The sequence below is a fragment of the Sander lucioperca genome, chromosome 16 (assembly GCF_008315115.2).
Source record: "Sander lucioperca isolate FBNREF2018 chromosome 16, SLUC_FBN_1.2, whole genome shotgun sequence".
Lineage (NCBI taxonomy): Eukaryota > Metazoa > Chordata > Actinopteri > Perciformes > Percidae > Sander > Sander lucioperca.
In genome coordinates this window covers 1,556,043-1,579,362 of record NC_050188.1, presented here as the reverse complement: position 1 = coordinate 1,579,362, position 23,320 = coordinate 1,556,043, and the positions used below count along the sequence as shown (strand labels likewise).

General features: G+C 38.7%; 1 protein-coding gene across 1 annotated transcript; it reads right to left on the bottom strand.

Moving 5' to 3' along the window:
* Positions 1–541: 541 nt before the first annotated feature.
* On the bottom strand, positions 542–21,521 carry LOC116047770 (protein-glutamine gamma-glutamyltransferase 2-like). Its single transcript, XM_031296745.2, has 15 exons — positions 21,297–21,521; positions 19,322–19,492; positions 17,909–18,163; positions 16,910–17,028; positions 16,333–16,461; positions 14,939–15,116; positions 11,751–11,886; positions 9,088–9,197; positions 8,352–8,467; positions 8,087–8,213; positions 7,843–7,997; positions 5,091–5,265; positions 4,700–4,863; positions 1,948–2,081; positions 542–1,473 (listed from the first exon to the last, which is right to left on the bottom strand). The coding sequence occupies exons 1-15, from the start codon at positions 21,442–21,444 to the stop codon at positions 1,326–1,328; spliced, it is 2,265 nt and encodes a 754-aa protein (XP_031152605.2). The 5' UTR covers positions 21,445–21,521; the 3' UTR covers positions 542–1,325.
* Positions 21,522–23,320: the final 1,799 nt, after the last annotated feature.

The following is a 23,320-nucleotide window of genomic DNA, read 5'->3' as shown; positions in this document are numbered from 1 at the left end:
GCTTGTATTGTCTAGTTTAACGTCAAGTTGTCATAACACAGAGATTGTTGTCTTTGTTAATGTCAAGTTGTCATGACAAAGACATCTCGGACAATGCTAACTTTGCATTAAAAGTGTCATCATTTGCCGAATGACACTTAATGACAACAGTCGTGACTACCCAAAATGACTCCATGTTCATGACAGATGTCATGTCATAATAATGACGGTGTCATGTCAGTTTTATGAACACCTCTTCAAATAAAGTGTTACCCTGTTACCAATTACATTCCGGGGACACCCAGGACTCCTTTCAACAGTTCCTTTTTAATCAGAAATTCAACACACACAACAACAAAACAACTTTATATTTCTTTATTTCCTTGTGTTTATATTGTGTTTAATATTTATTGATAACATTTTTTATTTTGATCAAACTTGGCTGGGTGGGCCAGTGCCACTGCCTCCCATTACTGGCTTCGCGCCTGATGGGAGCAGTGTTTTCTTATTATTCAACAACATAAGTGGCTTTTAAAACTTTTAAATCCGGCATCTAAATTTAGTAAGTACACAAGTTCATACAGGGAACTTGACAATGACATGAATTGACAATAGTTTAACTACTTAGAGCATGACTGTGAAGAAACAAATTAAATCTTGCAGTTATCTCAAACAAGACATGCATGTCTGATCAAATATTATTTAATTAACTTGATGAATTAGCATTTCCAGGAAATCACATGTTTTGACTTTCTGACATTTCAGGAATATCACATCAATATAAAATCATCCCAGGGACATTTCCAGGGGACAGTGTGTGGAGTCGTTACAGTATGTAGGCCTACCGGTATGTTTGCTGCTTTCAAAAGCTGGTAGTCAATGCTTTGTGTGTGTAGGTCTATATGCCTACGTGCTGCAGAGAGGTTTTAGCATAATTTTCAATTGTGTAAAAGATTAACACAGTATTGAGCCAACTAACTAGGCACTGTCATGCAGCACATAGTGTGTGTGTGAGGGGGGAGGATGCGAACGGACCCCCTGAAATCAAATACTTTAATGGACTTTACACAAAACTAAACGACTTCTCAGTTTGCTGCTTGTTGGGTGGCACAGTAACATTTTAGTTTCACTTTTCACGCTGTGTTTAAGTCCTTTGGAGATTGTAAAACTTTAGATGAACAAATCTACAATTTACAATATATATATATATATATATATATATATATATATATATATATATATATATATATATATATAAACTGACTGCAGCTGCCTTTCTCTGCAAAGGAGCAAGATACAAACTTGAACCTACAATGTTTGTGACTCTTAACAGCGATACAGAGAATTTACAGCTTTACATCTACAGTGCAGCTGCCCTTGATATCTCTGAAGGTGGAGCAGTCAAAGTCGGCCACGAGAGTCTTGTTACCGGGCTTGTAGGGAACAAAGGGGAACTTGACACATATTCGGTTGTTTGTCTTCAAATCTGGAATCCTGTGGTAACACACACACAAAAAAAAAATCAGATCAGATTCATAATCTTGTCTGCTTATTCTTTGATAAGAGAGTTCTGGATGTAAGTCAAAAAGTCCTCTAGTTTTTTTTAGACTGTTTTATCTAGGCAAAGTTGTTGTGCAGCTGCTTGTATTTAGACAAAATTCAACATTTGAGATGTTTGAATTCTTTTGTTAAATAAAAAAAGGATTTTGTAGAAAAACGTGTTTACATTTCTCAAAGTAAGGAATCCAAAAAAGTGTTGGTGTCGGTATGTACACAAGATTGGCACAAGTTTTTAAAACATTTCAACCCAGCCCTAATAAAAAAGTACAAGTCATTACTTTGTGCTTCTGTATCTTGTGTATATTGCAACATTAACAGCTAGAGTTAACCCACAGACTAATACATTGTAAACAAATAAATACACACACACACACACACACACACACACACACACACACACACACTCACTTGACTTCAATGTCCTCTTTCAACAGGCCACTTCCAGAGATAGTCAGAGTGCACTCCTTCAGCGTCTCGGTGACCGGGTTCATGAAAACCACCTCCCCTTCTGCCTCTCTGTTCATTTTGGTTATACCAGAAACCTGGAACACACACATTTTAACAGATTATATGGTGTCAGAAAAACAGCTTAAGCTTTGTTTAGCTTAAGAAAGAGGAGAACGTTCTTAACACATGAAGGAACACTTCATCTTTCACTTCATCACAAACATTCAACATCAACACATCTGGAGATACATGGGTTTCACTGGACAGGAAGGGGATGAAAAACTGTCATCTGAAAAGTAACTAAAGCTGTCAGAGAAATCTTTACAAAAAAAGAAAGAACAAATTTACTTATTGTTTCTATCTTTCTATTGTCTATGGTCCAGAGTGAAATATCTAAACAACTTTTGGAATGGATTGCCATGAAACTTAACACAATCCGAGACTGGTGATCCCTAGTCTGGCTCAACGGATGTACATTGCTTGGATAAAGCCTGACATGATGTCCCTCCCCTTCTGCTATCTCCGCTATTTCTTTTACAAGGGCACCGTTGCTGCATCTGGAGCTTAGTGTGACCCAGAATGGCTATGATTGGTTTAAAGAAATAAAAACAAGCCAGAACGGTTTTGTCCCCTACCCCAGAATAGATAGGTGGTGCAGCCAGACCATACTGCAGTGCTGACCAGTGTTTGGAATAACGCCGTTTAAAAGAACGGCGTTAGGTAACAACGTTATTTTTTCAGTAACAGGGTAATCTAACTAATTACTTTTCCCGTCGTTACAACGCCGTTAACGTTACTGGACGTTAAATGCAGTGCGTTACTATGCATCAATTGAATAAACTGTGTAATCTGAACGCACCTCTGGCTCACAGCTAGTGAGGAGGTGGGTTAATAACGAGGTAAGCGATTATGATTGGCTAAGGCAGAGTCATGTTTCATGGTAGCCAATCAGAGCCAGTGTTTTTACACACATGACAGCACACGCGCCACACACACAACAGCTAAACAGAGATTCGATGAAGCAGCAGAGATGGCGAGTCAGGAGCAATCCGGTGAAAAGTTGGCATTTTCAAGGTGGAGATATAAGCACTACTTCAAATTCATTGTGGTCAAAAGCAAGAACGTGCATGTAATGTGTACATTATGTCCAGGAGCGAAGACTTTGTCAACATCCGTTGTAAACAACTCTAATTTAATGAAGCATCTCACAACGACACACGCATCTACAAAGCTAGTGGCCAAAACCACTGATACCTCCACCTCAGAGGATATATAGCTCGCCATCCACTAGCAAAGAAGGACTCGGAGCAAAGTCCTCCAAGCAGCAGAAGCTAGATCTTTCTGCCTCACGACAAAAAAACTGCTAAAAAAAAATCCAAATTCTTTGACATATAGCAACTTTTTTTTAACAGTAACGCAAATAGTTACTTTCCCTGGTAACGAGTTACTTTTATTAAAGAGTAATTCAGTTACTAACTCAGTTACTTTTTGGAACAAGTAGTGAGTAACTATAACTAATTACTTTTTAAAAGTAACGTTCCCAACACTGGTGCTGACACAGCGCTGTAGAGCTAGGTCTAGCAATGTGAGACTAGGTTGTTGTGTATTTCGGTCTACTATTAGATCCATAGTTGAGATACACCTGATGGATTATGGGTAACTTTGACCTTGGTTGTTGGTGTTAGCCATGCTGTTGTAAAGACATGCTGTTGATATAATAAACGGTTAATATTCCGTCGTAGTCCGGGTTATCATTGTCATATCTAGCAACATGAAAGAGGGAAGAATATAACATAAAATAGCTGACCCCTGACCTTTAGTGCCACTGGTCGGTAAAAGGTTTATCTCATCTTGTGAAATATCTCAATTTTACCCTCATTGTTTCCAGAGGATTCAACATAATCATTTTAATGATCTCCTGACTTTGACATTTCTGGATTTGAGTGAAATGTCTGAACAACTATTGAATGGATTGCCATGAGATTTGTGCACACATTAATGTCCCCCTCAGGATGAATTTCAATTAGTTCAATACTTCATATTATTACCAAATACCTGCAAATCAAATGACAATCCCATCAGCATCATTTGTAGTTTAGTGCTAATTAGGAAATGTTAGCATACTGAGGATAGCATTTAACTCATTTAGTATGGCGTCACAGAGCCAAAAGCGTGGCTGTAGATGTAGTCTTGTTATTAGTCTATATCAACGACGTTTTATTTCCAGGATTGTTCAGTTGTTGCCTGAAATTCTGCCGGATGTCTATCACATTCCTCTTTCTTTGTGTTGGCATTCTAAACTCTGTAGGATTTCTGATGACTATGGTTAACTGCTCCTCAGATCTCTGCAGGGTAAATCCAGACAGCTAGCTAGACTATCTGTCTAATCTGAGTTTTCGTTGCACGACTAAAACAACCTTCGAACGAGCACGTTCCACCAAAACACGTTCCTTCCCGAGGCTATTTTGCAGAGGCGCCGTTGCTCCGTCTGGTGCGTAGTGCCGCCCAAGATGATTGTGATTGATTTAAAGAAATGCCAATAAACCAGAGCATGTTTTTCTCCCATCCCGGAATGCTGTGTGGACTAGCTAGACTCTCCTTCGCAGCGCTGTGGAGGAAGGTCTGGAGACTATATTGTTATGTACACTGAGCTGATATTATTATGTTACAAAGCTAGATAACTTGATTTTAGAGGCAGAGGTTTTTTACTGACCGTGATGGAGATAGGAGGGTCAAGCAGCACGACGTCATGCACAGCCAGGTATGTGTTATCTGGCTTCTCTTTGCCCGTGACCAAGGCTGAAACCTTCATGATGTCACACTCTATCATGGGTTTATAGTAGGCCGAGAACGGGACCTGGATAGGGACAGAGAGATCTCCAAGAGACAAAGGAAGAGAAGAGAGATTTAAAGTCGATTCACAACAAATTCCAAGAAGCATACAGTGTTTTCTCACCTAACCCTTGTGTTATCTAGACACACAGATAGTGTTGGTTTTATTTGCCCATACTTTGAGATATCTGTCTTTTTCTCTCTTGATATCGGCCCCCAAAATTCAACAGCAACACCTCTGTCCAGAAAAGCACCCACAGAAGAAGATTCACCTTTCCCAGGCTGCAGTGTCTCCTCCTTCACCTCGGCCTGGATGGTCCCAGCTGGTGAGCCGTTGTACCTCATGGCTTGGACGCTGATGTTGATGGACAGTCGCATGGCAGCACTGCTCTTACTCTGCAGCACCAGCATCAATCTCACAACCTCACAGTTCTTTGGTGGGGTCACCTGCAACAGTACACAATGAGAGGACTGAGACATTAGCTGTGTTCTGTTCCACAGTGTACATAAACAGTACTTCCTGCTCCCTGTCCAGGAAATGTCGGTTAAGGAAACTTTCCTCGATACGATTCCTTCATTCGGAACAACGTGAAACGTCACCAACGCAGATATCACTTACTGATAATGTGTCACCCTGGTAACGTAAACATCTTGGATACGTTGCTGCTAATGTGGACATTTTACACTACTGTACTAAAATATTCAAACGCAAACTGATACCATTACAAAACATATTCCATTGAAATGTCTGTAACTTGTGAATAAATGTGATTTTGATTAATGTACATTTAAGATGTACGTGTTATTTCAGCGAGGCGCAATGACTGATGGGTAATCTTGCTTGTAAACTTCTTGTGAAGTGATGAACTGTTGTTCAGTACTTCCCTACACATTTCACAGTTCCCTTTGAACTGAGCATGTTTGCTCCCTACGGTTTGGAATCTTATTTAACATGTCTGAATACCCTGTGCAGTCCACTTCGCAGGGAACGATAGGCGATCGTAACAAACGCACCTACTGATGTAGATTACACTACTTAAAACAAATCCAATTTTTTGTCTTTGATGCGGTTGATGTTTTAAATGTTAAGTAAAAGCCATTATGTACTCAAGCTTGTGATGTACCATGACATAGTGAAAGTGTTTTACGCCTGGGGAGGCTACACCACAGTGCTTCACACCTAACAAGCACCACCACCCTATCCATAATTACAGGTAACAACTATTACAAAACGTTTCTTTCGGTTGAAATTATCTGGGAAGTTACTGAATGTCCCCTGAGGCAAATATGTGGCCATCCAATTCCTGTATGCCCAAAGCGAGAGCTGTGTCCAGGTTCTCGGCAGTACGTTGGACCAGGTTAGGGTTGGCCTACGCCAGGGCTGTGCTATGTCACAAATCCTGTTTGTGATATTCATGGTCAGGATATCAAGGCGTAGTAGGGGTGGGGAGGGGTTGAGGATCAGCACCTCTAAATCTGAGTTTGTGGTTCTCAGCAGGAAACCGATGGAGTGCCTACTCCAGGTAGGGAATGAGTCCTTACCCCAGATAAATGAGTTCAAGTACCTTGGAGTCTTGTTCCAGAGTGAAGGGACAATGGAGCGGAAGATTGGTCGGAGAATCGGCGCAGCGGGGGCGGTATTACATTCAATTTATCACACCGTTGTGACAAAAAGAGAGCTGAGCCAGAAGGAAAAGCTTTTGAACTGGCGGTCAATTTTCGTTCCTATCTTCCCCTATGGTCATGACCGAAAGAACGAGATCCTGGGTACAAGCGGCCAAAATAGGTTTCAGTGAGGAACTTGGAGTAGAGTCGCTGCTCCTTTGCATGGAAAGGAGCCAGTTGAGGTGGTTTGGGCATCTGGTAAGGATGCCCCCTGGGCGCCTCCCTAGGAAGGTTTTTCACGCTGGATGGATGGGCTTTATTAATAAAATTGACTTGATGGAGTTAGGATACCCTGGTCACTACTGATGTTGTTTTTGAATAAAACAGTATGAATATTAAATATTTTGAAATATGGTCATTTTGAGTTTTGGGCATTCTCTAATAAAAGAAAATAAATTACGGTTTGAGCACCAGAATTAGACGATAAAGACTGCCACTAATCAAAGGTAAAAGCAAAGAACGTTATAGTATTCTGTCTAATTGTTGCACTTCTTCTCTTGCCTCCTTGTTAAAAATCTGGGGCAATGACCTCGTCATGGCTTTAGATAAAGACACATGGGTGTGTATAAACAACAGGATGCATTTTGCATTTAGGAGTAACAAATAAAAGAGGCTAAGTTTATATTCTTTTGACCCATACTGTTAACATGTTTTTGGCATTTATAGCCTATATATTGTTTTAAATATACATTTGCATCTTATTGTTATCTTAGACCTTTATATTTGCACTCTTCCCACTTTGTATTGCAACTGCTGCACAGCAACTTCCCCCTGGATAAATAAAGTTTTATCTTATCTAATTTAAATGTAATTATTAATTTTATTTTACTCCAGTGAGGATGCATAAGATCTCAAAAAGTAAAAATCTGATGACTATTTAGTTCCTACACTATTTAGGAACTAATGTATGTAGTTTGTCAAACTTGAAGAATGGAGCTGCCTTGGTTTTGATTTTTGAAATGTCATTGTATGTAAGTCAATGCAAGTTTTGATTTGAATGTAGATGCAGTGATCTTCCTGAAAGATGAGGTGTGACCTATTCACAACAAAGCAGAAAAAAGAAACAAGTTGATATTTCGAAGGTTAGTGTTTTTTGGATATTTTTGCTTTCATTAGAAAAGAGACAATAGACGTGGCTGGAGGGGAGAGGGATTGGAAACGGCAAGAAAGGTCCCCAATGGTATTCAAACCGTAGTCGTTGCGATTTGAGCTCGATCCTAAACCCCACCAAGATGCCCCACAAGTGCTGGTTTAAAATGATATATAATAACCACAAAAACAGAAACATTCGGAATATGACATAAAAAACATCCTGTTCAATAGCTCTAAAGAGAACTTCAGGGAGTTTCTGTGACGCACCTCTTCAAAATGCATGGACATTGGCTGTGACGGAGGTTGAAGGGGGATGACTGGGGTTACTACGTCCGTCTCCTCCTCCTTCTTCTCAATCTCATCAACCTTGGAGAGGTCTCTGGTGGTGGCGTAGTGAAAGACAGACCTCTCTTTCTCTGTTCCTGTAAATGTAGTGATTCAGTCAATATTCAGAGCCCCTATTGTAATCATGTACAGCTGCTTGTGTGACCTGTTTGTCAGGTGAACCCACCCTCTCTGTATTTGTAGCTGTCGGTGATGTTCATCCTCTTATTGGAGCCGACAGACTTGGTAGAGATATTCTGACCGACTCTCGCCGTGTCAGAGAAGATATTCACTTTTGAACCGTCAGCTTTGACCTGACAGGACACACAAACACAAACTATAGAAACAACAAAAAGACTAAAGTAACATTTCATTGTTTGACTTTTTTTTTTTTACACTAAATTCACTAAATATGGCATTGATGAGATTAGGCTCAAGCTCTGCTCACTGACCAGCCAGTCAATGCAGTCGGCATTGACCTCAGCGAAGACAAATGGGGTGTCATATTTGAGGTCTGTTTCTCCGTTCAGGATGGCTACGACGGGGGCTGGACCGCAGCAGTAAACACCTACAGGAGGAGAGACAGGACAAATCAGGAAATAAAGTAACAACCTTTGCAACTGACAACTACGTTTTTACCACAGAATAGTTTTATCATCATTGTCATTTTTGTGTCTGTGAAGGATTTTAAAATTCCTCACTTTGGTGCCTTCTGGTCGTGTTAAGAATGACACTGTGATGAAAGCAACTGGGGGTGCTTTTATTTTTTAATTTTCCAACAAACAGTAACTTACATGTGCCATCATAATTTGCAGCAATAACGTACAAATTATACACCTTGTAACTTTAAAGGGACTTTCACAACAAGAGCAATCAAAATCAGGTCAAAATGCCCGCTTGAGCACAGGAAATATGAACATCCTTCTGAGCACATTTATGAACCCCAGAGGAGGAACTTTTTGTATTTTTATTTTGGAAAATAAAATCATCTGTCAGCTGACCTGTTTCAGAGAAGAAACAGGCAGGCAGAGGAGCTGCAGCAATGGGCAGTATGAGAAACATAAAATGTTTTTTGAACATCAAAGCAGGTAAACCTATGCTTGTAGACCTCAAGAGTACAAATGTGACACTGAAAATGAGTATAATAGGGGCTCTTTAAAGTTATGGAGATAAACAAGAGAGTCCAACCTTGGCTCTTCTCCTGTGGTGTTGGATCCAGAACTTGCCAGCCGTCATATTTGCCATCCTTTGCCAGGTCTGGCCGCCTCATCCACGCCTCCACCCACACATGAAAGTTCCTAAAACACAAAACAACATTCAGATTCTGCAACAGTGCAGTAGATCTTAAATACAACAATGGAAAATTATATTTAACAATAATATTTTAGAATATTATATTTGGCATGTCATTAGACATATAAAATTATTTTTTTTTCTTCCACAAAAAAGTTATTTTACCTAATTTAAAATATCTTGAAAAAGATGTATACTCCTCCCTCACTGAAAAATCCAGAGCATATAAATATGCAAATATTTTTCAGTTCAAAAGTTTAACTGCTGGACACAAGATGTGTCCTACTTCACTGAAAAGTCCATGCACATTGTCTGTGACCTGTAGGCTTTCAGTTTTAACATGTTGATTCTAAAATCTAAAATCTAAAAAAAAGGACAAACAAACCTAAAATGTTGATTTTGTGAAAAAATATCAAATTCTTCCAGGAATAAAGCACAACATAAACCATCCAAACTAGAACACTAGAATTCTTCAGCACTGGACTTTTTGTTTTGTTCGTTGTCAAAAGATGAAGTTCTCAATGCTCATATTTTTAGTCTCAATGGACCACAGTGTGTTATTCTTGTTTAGAAGAAGATACTCTAAAAAGGTTCATAAAGGTCCCGCACACAAAGTATTACTAATATTGTTTTCTGATATCGGAGTATTATGTTCTTTTGTGCTACACATTTGACGTAAAGGCTCAAAAATAGTATTTTAAAGCATCATAGGACACTTAAAGTTTCCTACATGACACAAGATGACATTCTTAGCCTATGTTAACACTTGGCGTCTTTTTTAAAGCTGCCAGCGTCTGTTTTACATTTAATCCTATATGGAGTAAACCGTGTTTTCAAAAAAGTCCTGAGCGATTTTTTAAACGCCACCCCCGACTTTTTTTCTGCAGCTCGAGGCTTCTTTTTAAAGTTAAAAAAAGTTCAACTTTTCTGAAAAAAAAAACACCCCACATCAAGCTTTTTCTTTTCAGCCGACCAGCCAGACCTGTCGTTTCCATAACAATAAGGAAAAATGAAGTCGGAGCACAGCGAGCCATATGGTATGACCGGGTGCACCCTGTACAGTTAACTCCCTTTGTTTTATGTAACGTTAGCAGCACCGCTCTCTCTCTCTCTCTCTCTCTCTCTGTTCTTTCTCCAACTCGCTCCACCGCTTTGTTTTATCTAATGTTAGTAGCACCGCGCCACATAGCGCTCTAGGATACTGTAGCAGTAGCTGTTGATAAAGCAACAGAAGATGCTCTCGGCTGCTTTTTGGAACCAAAACACTGCCAGCTTTTTTTTTTTTTTTACTACAAAAGCGCTCTTGTCAACTTTTTCTTGTCAAAAAAGATGCCAAGTGTGAACATAGCCTCAATCGGCTAATGAAAAGCTTGAATGACCACACAGATGTCAGTAGTGTGTGTCATGTTGACATGATAATAGCCCTGAGAATGTGTCACACCTCTTTACTTTGATGTGGCCTATAAAACTGCCAACACTTGAAAAAAATGATTCATGCCTTAAACCTTTTTAAGATGACAATGTAATGGCATACTTAGCGCCTAGTTTATTGTTTTGGTTTACTATTACCGCTCTCATAGCTTTGTTTCCGTTTTCAGAGAAAAAGCTCTAAAAAAGCACTGTTCCCTACCTGCACCAGACAGCAGACAGACACAGTTAGAGATTAGCTGGGGATGCAAATATTTAAGTATAGTTTGTGGAGACCAGTGTTTGTAGTCCAGTCACTCAAGTCCGTGTCCAAGTCCAAGTCACCAAAGAGTGTGATCCGAGTCCTAGTCGAGTCACCAGTACCTGAGTTAAAATCTGAGTCAAGTCAAGAGTCCAGAGAATAGCGACTTGAGTCCAGGACTTGTGTATGAAACAGTTACAGACTAAATATATATATATATATATATATATATATATATATCAATATCTTATATCAAATTGTTACGACCTATTACATATAAAAGTAGTCAGAAACTTCCAAATCTGACTTCATAAAAACTCCAGTCCAAGTCATCAGTGCGTGAGTCCAAGTCGAGTCACGATTCCAAAAGAATAGTGACTCGATAGTGACTTGACTCTGACTCAAGACCAGGTCCAGGACTAGAGTACTCCATCACTGGTGGAGACCAAACCAGAGAGTGAATATTGAACATTCATTAGGTGGACACAAACACATCTCCATAGAATGCTAATGTTGCTCTGTGACTGCTGGATGTGTAAATATGTGTTTACAGTTTGTTTTCGCCAACCGGTGTTCAAAAGAAACAAGTTTTAAGTCAAAAATTCTTGTGATATTCAGGTAAAAGTTTTGACTGGGAAATACATTTTATTTGGCCCTCAGACAGCTACTTCTATCACTACTAATGTCAAGATTGAGCGCTTATGCAAAAACACCAAACATCTTAATACAATACACACGTCATATGTACAATGAAAGAGTCATTTGTGGCTGTAATCGTTTTTCTTCTCCATACTGACAGAGAAGCCTTGTATCAGCTTCAGAACGAGGACTGTCGGACTGCCATGTTAGAAAGCGGTATTTTAGTATAATAATAGCCTCTGTCTCTCACCAAATACTGTCTGGGGATGGTGTCTCTCTGACTCCGTAGTCTGCGTGGTACACGTCGATGGTCAGATTCCTGTCGTTGTCATGGGCTGACTCGAAGTTGGTGACCACGCGGCAGGGGAAGCCCAGCAGGCGCATCACTGGAACCAAACACAAAGATCTGAGTCAGAATTTGTAGCTTGTTGTCTTTGCATGTTGTTATCCTCTTTGCTAAGCTGCCATGGTGCAAAAATCATGACTATCATCCCAAGTGAAAAGGTGTTTTATTTACTGTTACAGCAAGACAGACAAACTCAGACTTCAATAAAGTGTCCCATGCAGGTTTGCCCACCTTTGGATCTGACTTTGTAGTCACAGGTGGACTGTGGGGTTGTTTGCATTCATGCTGTTCTCATGAACCATTCGTACATATTAGCTACGAAAAGGATTGCACTGTAATTCGTATGTATTCCACAAATTTATTACTGTATGCACCACAATTACTGCCATTTTATAAGAGCGCGAAGATCAGCATTGGGAGGAGGTTGGGGTGGATGGGTGTGTCCTAAAACACAGGGCTTTGAAGGGGGGGCGTGGAGTTTGTGTCCCGGGGAAAACACAAGACTTCCACCCAGGAAACACATGTTTGTGTCCCGGGAGTACGACTTAAGGTTACCCAAAACAAAATCTTTTTTCTAATCAGTCATTTTGGTGCCTAAACTCAACTGTTGTCGCCACATGGCGGTCACCTTTTGTCGGCTAAACTCAACTGCAACGCCCTCTGAAACAACCAGCACCGCACACTGACCGGTACCCAGCTGACACTTGCCTTTTCTCTGCTACATTTACTTGTCGAGACTGTTAAAGTTAACTGTCATGTGGCCGGTCATCACGTGACCAGCTGGTTGTCGCCAAATTTATTGAGATATCATACGAATTGCTGTGGATAGCTTTTCGCACAATATCATACAAACCTGTTGATGAGAATGCGTTGTGGTGTTAATTTTCTCTATGTGCACTGTAAATCCTGTTGAGGTACTGGTGAATTTGGTTGAATTAAATAAAAAGGCAGGGAGCCCAGTGTCTCATAATTCACCTATGTTTGTAGGTATTTGTCCATGAACTTCATACAGCTTTCTCCGGCTTAGTAGTGTGCTTTACTTATCATTATGTGCATAAACTGAAGCTGACTAAGGTTGTACAGCATTCCTCGTTTAACCACAGGATTATTTTGTTCAGGTGCTAACATCTTGTGAAGGAAATTACAGTGTTGGCAGAGACACAAGGGAAGCGTCAACATGATGAGTCAGATGATACGTTTTAATTAAATGTGAAAAATACAACTTGTTTCAGTGTTGTAGTTCTCTATTCTTAGTCATATTTATGACATATATAACCAAAGGAAATGCACATATCATATTAGCATTATTCTTACTTATTCTACTCATTTTGGTTGCATAGACAATATTTATTTGTAATCAATCAAATTAAAGTTTTTTCATTTTTATTAGGGTTGCAATTAATGAAGATTATCAGTATCAATTAAATTGTAAGGTTGTTTTATTATTTAATTTGTTTTGTTAATAGAATGTTCAAAAATAGAGAAAACTGCCCAAGGTGACCAAACCCAAATGCATTCAATATTTTGTATATTCAATTCAATTTAGGAAAGTAGTGAATCCTCACATTTGAGTTGCTGACACCAACAAATATTTAGCATTTTTCCTTAAATCAAAAATGTCAGTTACGTTTGTGATGACTGACAAATCGATTCATTGTTTCAAGGCTAATATTTTATCCAGGTGTGAGGACCTGCAGAGTCAGGCTACATCTATACTACTACGTTTTCATTTTCAAGCGGTGTTTTGAGACAAAAACAATCTCCGTCCAGACAAGAGTCTTAGCTCTAGTAGCTGTCCATATAACCCTGTGAACAATGCATATCACATGACCATTCACATACACTGAGCATGTACGGTACATAAACAGGAAGCAGTTTGTCCGACGTTACTCTGCGGTTGAAAATGAATGTATAAATTGAAAATACAGAAAATACTTTGGAGAAAGAACAACAATGGTTAAAAGTAAAACCAGGGATTTATTTGTATGAGCGATGTCTAGGTGGAACTGTTCCTGAAAGGTACAGTCATGTGAACAAATTAGGACACCCATGCTAAAGTTGACTAAAAAGAGGAATAAAAAAATCATCTTTAGGAAATTGATCTTAATGTCTTAATTAAAAAAATGAGGAAAATTCAACCTTTAAGGACACCAATTTTCTTTGTGAATGAATAATGTATCGTAAATAAATAAATGTTCTTCCTTAAAATACAGGGGGCATATGTAAGTACACCCCTATGTTAAATTCCCATAGAGGCAGGCAGATTTTTATTTTTAAAGGCAGGTTATTTCATGGATCCAGGATACTATGCAACCTGATAAAGTTCCCTTGGCCTTTGGAATTAAAATAGCCCCACATCATCACATACCCCTCACCATACCTAGAGATTGGCATGGTTTTATTTCAGTTAGCCTAATAGCTGGTTTGATTTGCATTGAGAGATGATCTTATGGAAAGTACCCCATGCCAATCTCTAGGTATGGTGAAGGGTATGTGATGATGGGGGGCTATTTTAATCCCAAAGGCCAAGGGAACTTTATCAGGATGCATAGTATCCTGGATCCATGAAATAACTGGCCTTTAAAAATAAATATCTGCCTGCCTCTATGGGAATTTAACATAGGGGTGTACTGATTTATGCCCCTTGTATTTTAAGGAAGAACATTTATTTATTTACGCTACATTATTCATTCACAAAGAAAATTGGTGTCCTTAAAGACTGGACTTTTCCTAATTTTTTTAATTAAGGCATTAAGATCACTTTCCAAAAGATGATTTTTTTATTCCTCTTTTTAGTCAACTTTAGCATGAGTGTCCTAATTTTTTCACATGACTGTATGTAAGCCTACCTAACAGAAAAGTCTCAATGACCTGCGTCATTGTTTCCGAAGGTTTGTGCCCGTCCAGACTACAACGCAACCCTGAAGTTTGCAAACCAAAGCGGTGGCAGCAGTGTTTTAAAATGTCTCCGTTTTAGGGGCTTGGGAACTCCAGAGTAGTGCAAACGTGAGGTGCAAACATAGCAAAAGATATTAGTTTTTAAACCAAAACATTACATACAGCAGTATTGTTAATGTAGCCTCAGACGTTACCTGAACACATCACACCGGCGTACACCCAGCACTGCCCGTACTTGACCGGGTAGGAGCCGGTGTCAAACCAGCGCTTAAGGATGGCGTAACTGCCGGTCCAGTGAGAGGGTGAGACCCCATTCGGATATGAACCTGACCAGTTTCCCTCCAGGACACCACTGTCATCTACAGAGTTGATCTGGAAGAAAACAAGGAAATCCTCAATTCTTATAATATTTACTTAATTAAAGACTGTGTCACATAAGATGCCATTGCCAAGTCTTTATATATCTTGAAAACTATAGCATCTACATCTTCTTGTTTAGCTCTTTATTGGCACTAACATTTACAGAACTATTACAGTGAGTTAACCCAACTGCCAATACGTGAAACTGCATGAAATTGAAAGACGTCATAGAGTTTCTCTACTGCAAACAGAAAACTTTTGACTGACCTATTGAAAAAAGTATGAATTATTTACAAACATGTAGTGTAGGTCTGATATGTATATATGGTTAATTATAAAGTGAGAAATCCTTTCATTAAATCCCATTAAGTCTGTGTGAAGTTGTGAATGTTAGTAGGTCATAAAGGGTTATTAGTTTCAAACTTCATAAAAAGCCAAAAAAGATTTTTCAAAAGCAAACTAAAAAAAGGTATATTTTCCATGTCCACCATCTAATGATGGTACATTTAGGTACATTTATTAATGTACTGTACTTTAATACAATGTTGAGGTACCTGTACTTTACTTGAATCTTTCCATTTTATGTTACTTTCTACTTTTACTCTCCACTACATTTCAAAGGGAAACCTTATATTTTTTACTCCTGCAACATTAGAGATGCCTACACAATAAAGCATTAATAATCATAATTAAATAAAATAATATGTATTATTCTAAAATGGGAATAGGTTGTTAGGGGTGTGACGAGACACCCAGCTCCCGAGACGAGGCAAGACACGAGATTGGGTTCACGAGATCGAGACGAGATTTTAACACTATTTTAAAGAGAACGTCAATGAAGAAATAAGACACAGAAAGAAACATAGTCCTTTATTCAATCAAAAGTCACAAAATGAAAACCGAGCACTGAAAGGTTTTGCCATGAACTCAAATGGTTGGCTTCTCTCCTGTATAACTAACTGTTACTCATTCCATATGTATGGTGGAGAGAGAGTCTCTTCACTCAGAGAACCAAGGTTGCAACATAACTAAGCGTTTTCTGGCAGTAGTTGAGAGTTGTTTTGTACTTGAATTTGTCATTCCCTCCAGGGGTTTCTGAGATATTGCATTCACAAGAATGGGACAGACGGACAACATAAGTGCTGACGGACAAGGGATGAAAACAAAGTCCCTCCGGCCACGGCTGCCGCCAGCATGGAGACAAAAAAACATAGAGAGCATGTCCTACCATAGCGCTGACCACGCGGCTGACGTAGATGGGGTTACAGCGAGCAGAGACATCGTCACCAGGGTCTTTCATGTATTTGGGGTTGAGGTCCAACATCCTCAAACAAATGTCCACCATGTTGTCTTCAAACTGGACAGAAGGAGACAGGAAGAGAGGAGCTGCTCTTACATTGTATTTTATTCATGCCAATACAGTGGTATTTAACTGAGGGTGGGAATATAATTTAATCTTTAAAAGATACATCATATGCTCTAAGCAGCAGAGTAGAATATATTCAAATTGCCCCTACTCCTTACTCCTGGCAAAATTCAGACACTAAAATTCCAGACATGAAATTCAAAACTGAATATCCGAGATACCAGGTGATAAGCCTGGATGTTGAATACTGGATATCATACATGTACTGAAAGTACTAAAGTAGTAAAGGGAATTCAGACCAGCCAAATTCAGTAGGACTGGTTCAGTGCTATAAAATCAGTATTATTCAAATGTAAACATTAAGTCTATTCAGTTTAGTGGATAGTGTTTTGGGGGAAACCAATAAGCCTTGACTGTGTGTGTGTGTGTGTGTGTGTACCTGTCCAAAGTCCCAGTTACAAGAGCCGATGTAGGTGCTACTACCTCTGTAGATAATTCCTTGTTCATTCATCACATACTCGTTTATCTCATTCTCATCCTTCAGATACACCCAGTCATCTACAGAGAGAGAGAGGGAATTCATGCAGACAGACAGACAAATTATGGTATTTAGTCTAGAAGTATTCAATTACTTAACTTCAGTAAAGGTAAAAGTCCTGCATTAAAATACTCGTATACTTTATCTGAGTGTTTCCTTTTATGCCACTTTGCTACTTTGACAGTTAAAAAGGAAATAGTAATAGTACTTTTTACTTCACTACAGCTTCAGTTTACAGTACATTACAAACAAAGTCTAAATTAAACTACCCAACAGTTTACACAAGTACAGCTGAAACGATTAGTCGAGTTAAATAATCAGTTAGTTGATTGACAGAAAATAAATTGGTAACTATTTAAATAGTTTCAAACAAAAGCATTGTGAAGATTCTTACAAACAATCAATTGATTAATGGGGAAAATAATCCGCAGATCAATCCATAATTAAAGGAGAATTCCGGCCAAATTTTACGTTAATCTTGATCACTATAAATATGTGGTTGGGTTTTTTTCAATCAAAAGTACCCGCGTATTTATAGCGATCAAGATTAACGTAAAAATGGCCGGAATTCTCCTTTAAAATAATCATCAGTTAACAGTTCAAATTTAGCTCTACCTCAACCAACTACAACAGTAAAATCCTGCTTTTACATTAATGTATGAGTATTAATGATCTGATGATATAATACATAGTAATATAACAGTCACAGGGAACATTTTTCTGCATTGATGACTTTTACTTTTATAGTTTAAGAATTTCCTGATTATACTTACAGTACATACTTTTACTTACAGTAAGTAACATTTTGAATGCAGGACTTTCACTTGCAACTAGTAGTAGTATTTTACAGTGTGGTAGTCATACTAGACAGACAGACAGACAGACAGACAGACAACCTACCGGGACACCAGGGGTTGAAGAGCACCACAGGCTTTGCCAGAACCATTTCCTGATCTCTGTGCTTCACAGTCATGGTGTACTCCCCTATGGGGGTGTCAGCCGGGGGGGTGATGGTGAGGATCAGGTTGCCTGTTACTGTGGAGGAACCCTTGTCAAGCTCTACCTTCCACACCGCCTTTGCTGATGGTGAACGTTTGACAACATCTGGGACACCGAAGAATGATAGCGTCCCCTGTTTCTCAGTCGGACGTTTTCCTGTAGAGAGGAGCCACTGAGGGAGTCAGACCTTATTGTTGTACCAATACTCTCCATCCATCCATCCAACCATCCATCAATTGGTTTTTACTGACTAAACCATCTAGTTAAAGCAGTGATGTGATTGATCACATTTTGTCAAGAAACCCCTTGAATAGACCAAAAACCAAGACTACTTGAAGTGAAATTGAGAAACAATAGTGCAAAGTTTTCAGGCTAACATAAAGAAGACCTAGAAATGTAGAGTCTGCCTTTGGACAACCTTCAGTGGAAAATGTACAACATGTGTTATATGTTAACAGGAAGCAGAATCATTGTGAGAAATATAATTTTTTTAAAAGAAAGAAAGAAAAAAACAATTGAAATAGAACCAGACAAGAGAAAAAAAAGCTTGCGTTATAGACGTTTTAAAATATGTGTTGATTCAGATCTTTAAATTGGCACCTTATTGCCAGCTTCCTATAACTAGCTGTAGCTGTGTGTTATAATCTTCACTGTCAGTGTGTTTATACATTTCAGTGATGAAGTGATTTTTGTAAATGTAAAAAAACCGAACAATATGTGTTGTTTCACTGTTCTTGCATTTGAACAGTTTTATTTTGAGACATTTTATATGGAAGTGCATTGCATTCACAAAAGAAAAAAAAAAGAATTAGCCACATTATCCGATAATTATGAGAAAAGAGCTTAAAATTACGAGATCAGGTTCTAGTAATTATGAGATAGTCTAACTGTTATTCTTTTGTGAATGCAGTTCTGTACATTTGCAACCATTCACTCATATAGATTAAATATATCTTTGATTTGTTAGGTGTGTACAATTAATATTTAGCCCACAGTATACTGAAATTAAAAATGTTATACATTTAAATGAGATTTCAATGTAGCTTAACCTTTAGTAGCTTAAGTGTTTACGACTTTGACCTCGTAAAAAACGAGTTGCGAGGTAAATAGAACGCGGCATTACAAACTGAATTGCCAGTTCATCAAAATGGAAATCTACCTGTGACAATTGTACATGCTGTTTGAGATGCTAAAAAGTCTGAGTTCTGTCATAACTCAATTGTGACTAAATATTTAGTTATTGCATTTTGGCTATGTAGGAAAGCATAGACCTTTAACAACTACTTAAAACAAATACTTAAATGAAGGACCGACCTGTCGCTGCAGAGATGTGTAGCGGCTGAATAGAAGCGTTGAAAGGTTGCCTCAGATTAAGGGTCAGTTTGAAGGGCTGGCCCCGCCTCACTATCAGCCGAGTCAGGGAGATTTCTCTGGTGTGGTGGTTAGCGTTGTTGGTCTGTGGGTGGAGATCCACTCCCTTAAAGACTGAAAGAAATGAACAACATACAAACATGAGAAAGTTCATAGAATCTCTCTACATCAGGCTACCAAAAAAGATAACAGCAACTTTTATTTATGTGACCTCGGTAATATTTAACTTTATTATTCACTTTTTATAAAGAGCAAATCACCAAGAAGGCAAAGATCTCATTCATACGTGAATCATGAAAAAAAAATCATTATAACGATGTTTTGGTCAATATTGAAATCATGATTATTTAACACGATTACTCGTTGACTTTTGGAAAGATGTTGCAATCATTGAATTTAAGAAACAGTGAAAGAGTTAAACACATCAACAGTGAAAACACCTTGAACTGTGAAATTTCCCTTTATACTTTTACAGTTTGAACTTTTGTTTTCATTCTGAACACAAGACAAAGAATTTACTTGCAAAACATAATGTACCGTTTTTCTCAATTTCTCTGTTTCTGTGATTGTTAGGAGCCAAAATCTTAATCGTGATTAAAAATTAGAGTAGGTCAAGACCACACACTAATTCAAGACTCAACAATTCCCACAAGGGCAAGTATTTGTTGCAACAGCAGCGAGGAAAAACTTCCTTTTAACAGACAGAAACCTCAGACAGAAGCTGATTGGGGGGGCATCTGTCGCTGCCGGTTGGGGGCATATGGGAGAGAGAGGATGTCCCGATCAGCATTTTTGACCCGCCGATCCGATTTTTTAAATATTGAATATCTACCGATACGGAGTCCCAGAAAACAGGGTTTACTTGATAGATTTATAATGTAAAACAGGCGCTGGCAACTACAAAAGACGGCAAGTGTGAACATTGCCTCAGATGGCTCAGTGAGTCCAGGTCAACAAACTGGCTCAGCATGTTACAGGTGACTGTGATGAAATAGTGACAGAAACTAGGGCAGGGCCGAGTGGCCGGGCGGTTAGGAAACAATATGCTTGGCAGAGCGTAAAATGTCACTGATGTGGAGCTACAGTATGTGGTGAAAAAATGCGTGAAGATGGGACACAACAGGACGGGATGAGAGAAGAAAAAAACCTGCCTCCACCTTAAGCTCTCTGAACGACAGCCTGGGAGAGTGTCAACCCTTGACAGCACGCGGTAATGTCACTAACTGATGTGTGCCTCTAATCTGATAATAATTAAAGCAGTTTAAGCTGTAAGAGGCAAATGTATTCAAAGCTGTGTGCTCGATAGGAGACATTTTTGAGACAACAACATGAACATGACACAGGAAGTCTGAAATAGCACTGGGAAGATCACTTGCACCTGAAATGATGAGACAATTCCTGACAAAGTTTAGTTTTCCATTGTAACTTTTTAACCAACTTGTTTTAAACCTTAAAGTTGCACTTTCACATAAATATTTTTATATTAACGGATAATGGATTCAATGACTAACATGATGTTGCTTGTTAAGATGAACCCACAGGGAATTATCCCCTTAACTTTTCAGTTATCCTCAGCTCTACAGAGCATTTTAACCTCAGCTCATTGGTCTTTTTTGGGCTTTTAGTCTCACTGCCATCAGACTTACAGCATCAGCATGCAGCTGTTTTTTTTACCTAACAGTATTTAATTAACCTACTGTACATTTTCCGGCTCAGCACTAAACAGACTCAGTTACAAGCTGATGAACATGGTGAAGAATCTAGCAGCTAAAGAGACTAAAGAGAATTTTAATAAAATTTGAAGTCCATATTGAGTTGTATGCATAACCCTGGAACTTTAAGGACTTTATTTATACAATGCATGCAAACAAACTAAACTTAAACCAAATAGCTTTGTTAAAAACTATGATGTGCTTACCAGATTCCTTCATTGTTCCAGACATGGTTTGCCTCTTAGAATAGGAGATGACGATGTAATGACAGTCAAACACACACTGGCATGCTCTCTCTCTGACAGGTGACTGAGTTTTTATTGACTTCAAAATACCTGGGAAGCCCAACCCCATCTAAAATTTACATACATTAGGTCTTGCATCCTGGATTTTTAACCTCTTCCTGGAGGTTTAAACGCTGTATCTGTGATCAGACTGAAGGTTACATGTTCATATACATATGCATGCATAATTGCTTCAGTCTAAACTATTTTAACGCAGAAGCTTATTGTACAGATTCTTTTCGCATTTCCAGGTAACTTTAAACCTGCAATAACAGACTTTGTGGGCACTTTGAAACAAGTTGTGAACACAATATACAACATCATATATCAACTTTTAAGTTGATATGTTGAACAGATGCTTACACTTCCAGTAGTTACGGAGCAACATTATAATTAATTTGGGGTCATAATTCTGTCCATCTAATGAATGTAAGTCCAATTTTCTCTCTCTTTCAGTTCTGTGTTTGAGGAAATGATCTGGCTCTTTAGCTGCTAATTGCTCCACTATGTTCAGAGTGTGCTGTTTACAGTGGCTTTTTACGGCTTTTTGAAATAAGCTGCCTGCTGTGAGTAGAGTGACGCCATGAGAGTGGTGAGAGTGAAACAAAAGAACAAGGTTGCTGTCGGACAGCTAAACAATGAGCTGAAACTCATTATAAAGCTCAGTAAAGCCGAGGGGAGTAGCAGATTGGTGATCATTCTCTGTAGGTTCATCACTACGAGCGACCTCTCCCTGAACTCTCTTTGTGGGAAATATTACGGCATGATATATATAAAATTGCAAATTGTGTCTTTTCTGTTTTCTTGCTGTTCAGTTTGTCTTCCTGGACCAACAATTCAAGATGATTGTTACAAAGCAAACCACCAAGCAGCATGGTAGTTAAAATCAGCTTTAAACTAGGGGTGGGAGAAAAATCGACACAGCATGGTATCGCAATATTTTCCGTGGCAATACTGTATTGATACACAGACCCCAAGTATTAATCTCTTATTGTCATGCAGACAAACTGACCACAACACATGTTCTGTGGTCAGTTTGTCTGCATGACAATCCCATTTTGCAACAATAAAATTTAAGTGAGACGAGCAAACAGAGAAATGTATCCTTTTAGATAAAACAGATGTTGACAAAGTTTCCGTTTGGGAACATAATTTGAAATTGGGAAAATTTGAAGTTGGAAAAAAGGTAGTAAATTGCAATATATCGCAGAATATTGCAATATGTTTAAAATCGCAATAATATTGTATTGTGACATACTGTAAGTATCGTGATGATATCTGGTGATTCCCACCCCTACTATATACAGTAACAGTCTCACAATGATTCTGCATTTTATACAAGAATCCTTATGTGACCTAAGAGACTATCTTAAGTTTTTCAGTGCCTTCTCACCAGCCTATCCCATTACAGTAAAGTTGCATAATTTACAAATGTTTCTGTTGAAACTGACAGGCTGGAATGTGTCACTATATATTTCCTCATCAGCTTGCACAATCATTTAATGTTTAACAGCCGCAACCTGACCTGTTCTGTCTGCAACAGACTGACCTCCTACGGAAAGAAATAGTCACTTTAAAACAATGTGGACATTGTTTCTAGAAAGTGATGCTGTAATGCAGCTGTATACTAAATGACTTGGATCATGGGGAAATAATTAGTGCTCACAACTTAAAGACAAAAAAAACTAATTTTCATAATCAGTAAATCTGACGATTGTTTCTGTTTTGCACACCCATGTTTTTCTTATTTTTTATTTTTACTAAAGGGGGCTACACCCTGAAGAAGGCTTTTTGCTCTTTGAAGGGGAACAAGACAGGGCTCACCACTTTCTCCTTAGTTGTTTTGTTTAGTCACAGAGCCTTTGACAGCAGCCATAAGTGGGAAGACTACCTTCCCAGGTGTTATGGTTGGATCGAGGGTGCATAAACTTATGTTACATGCGGAT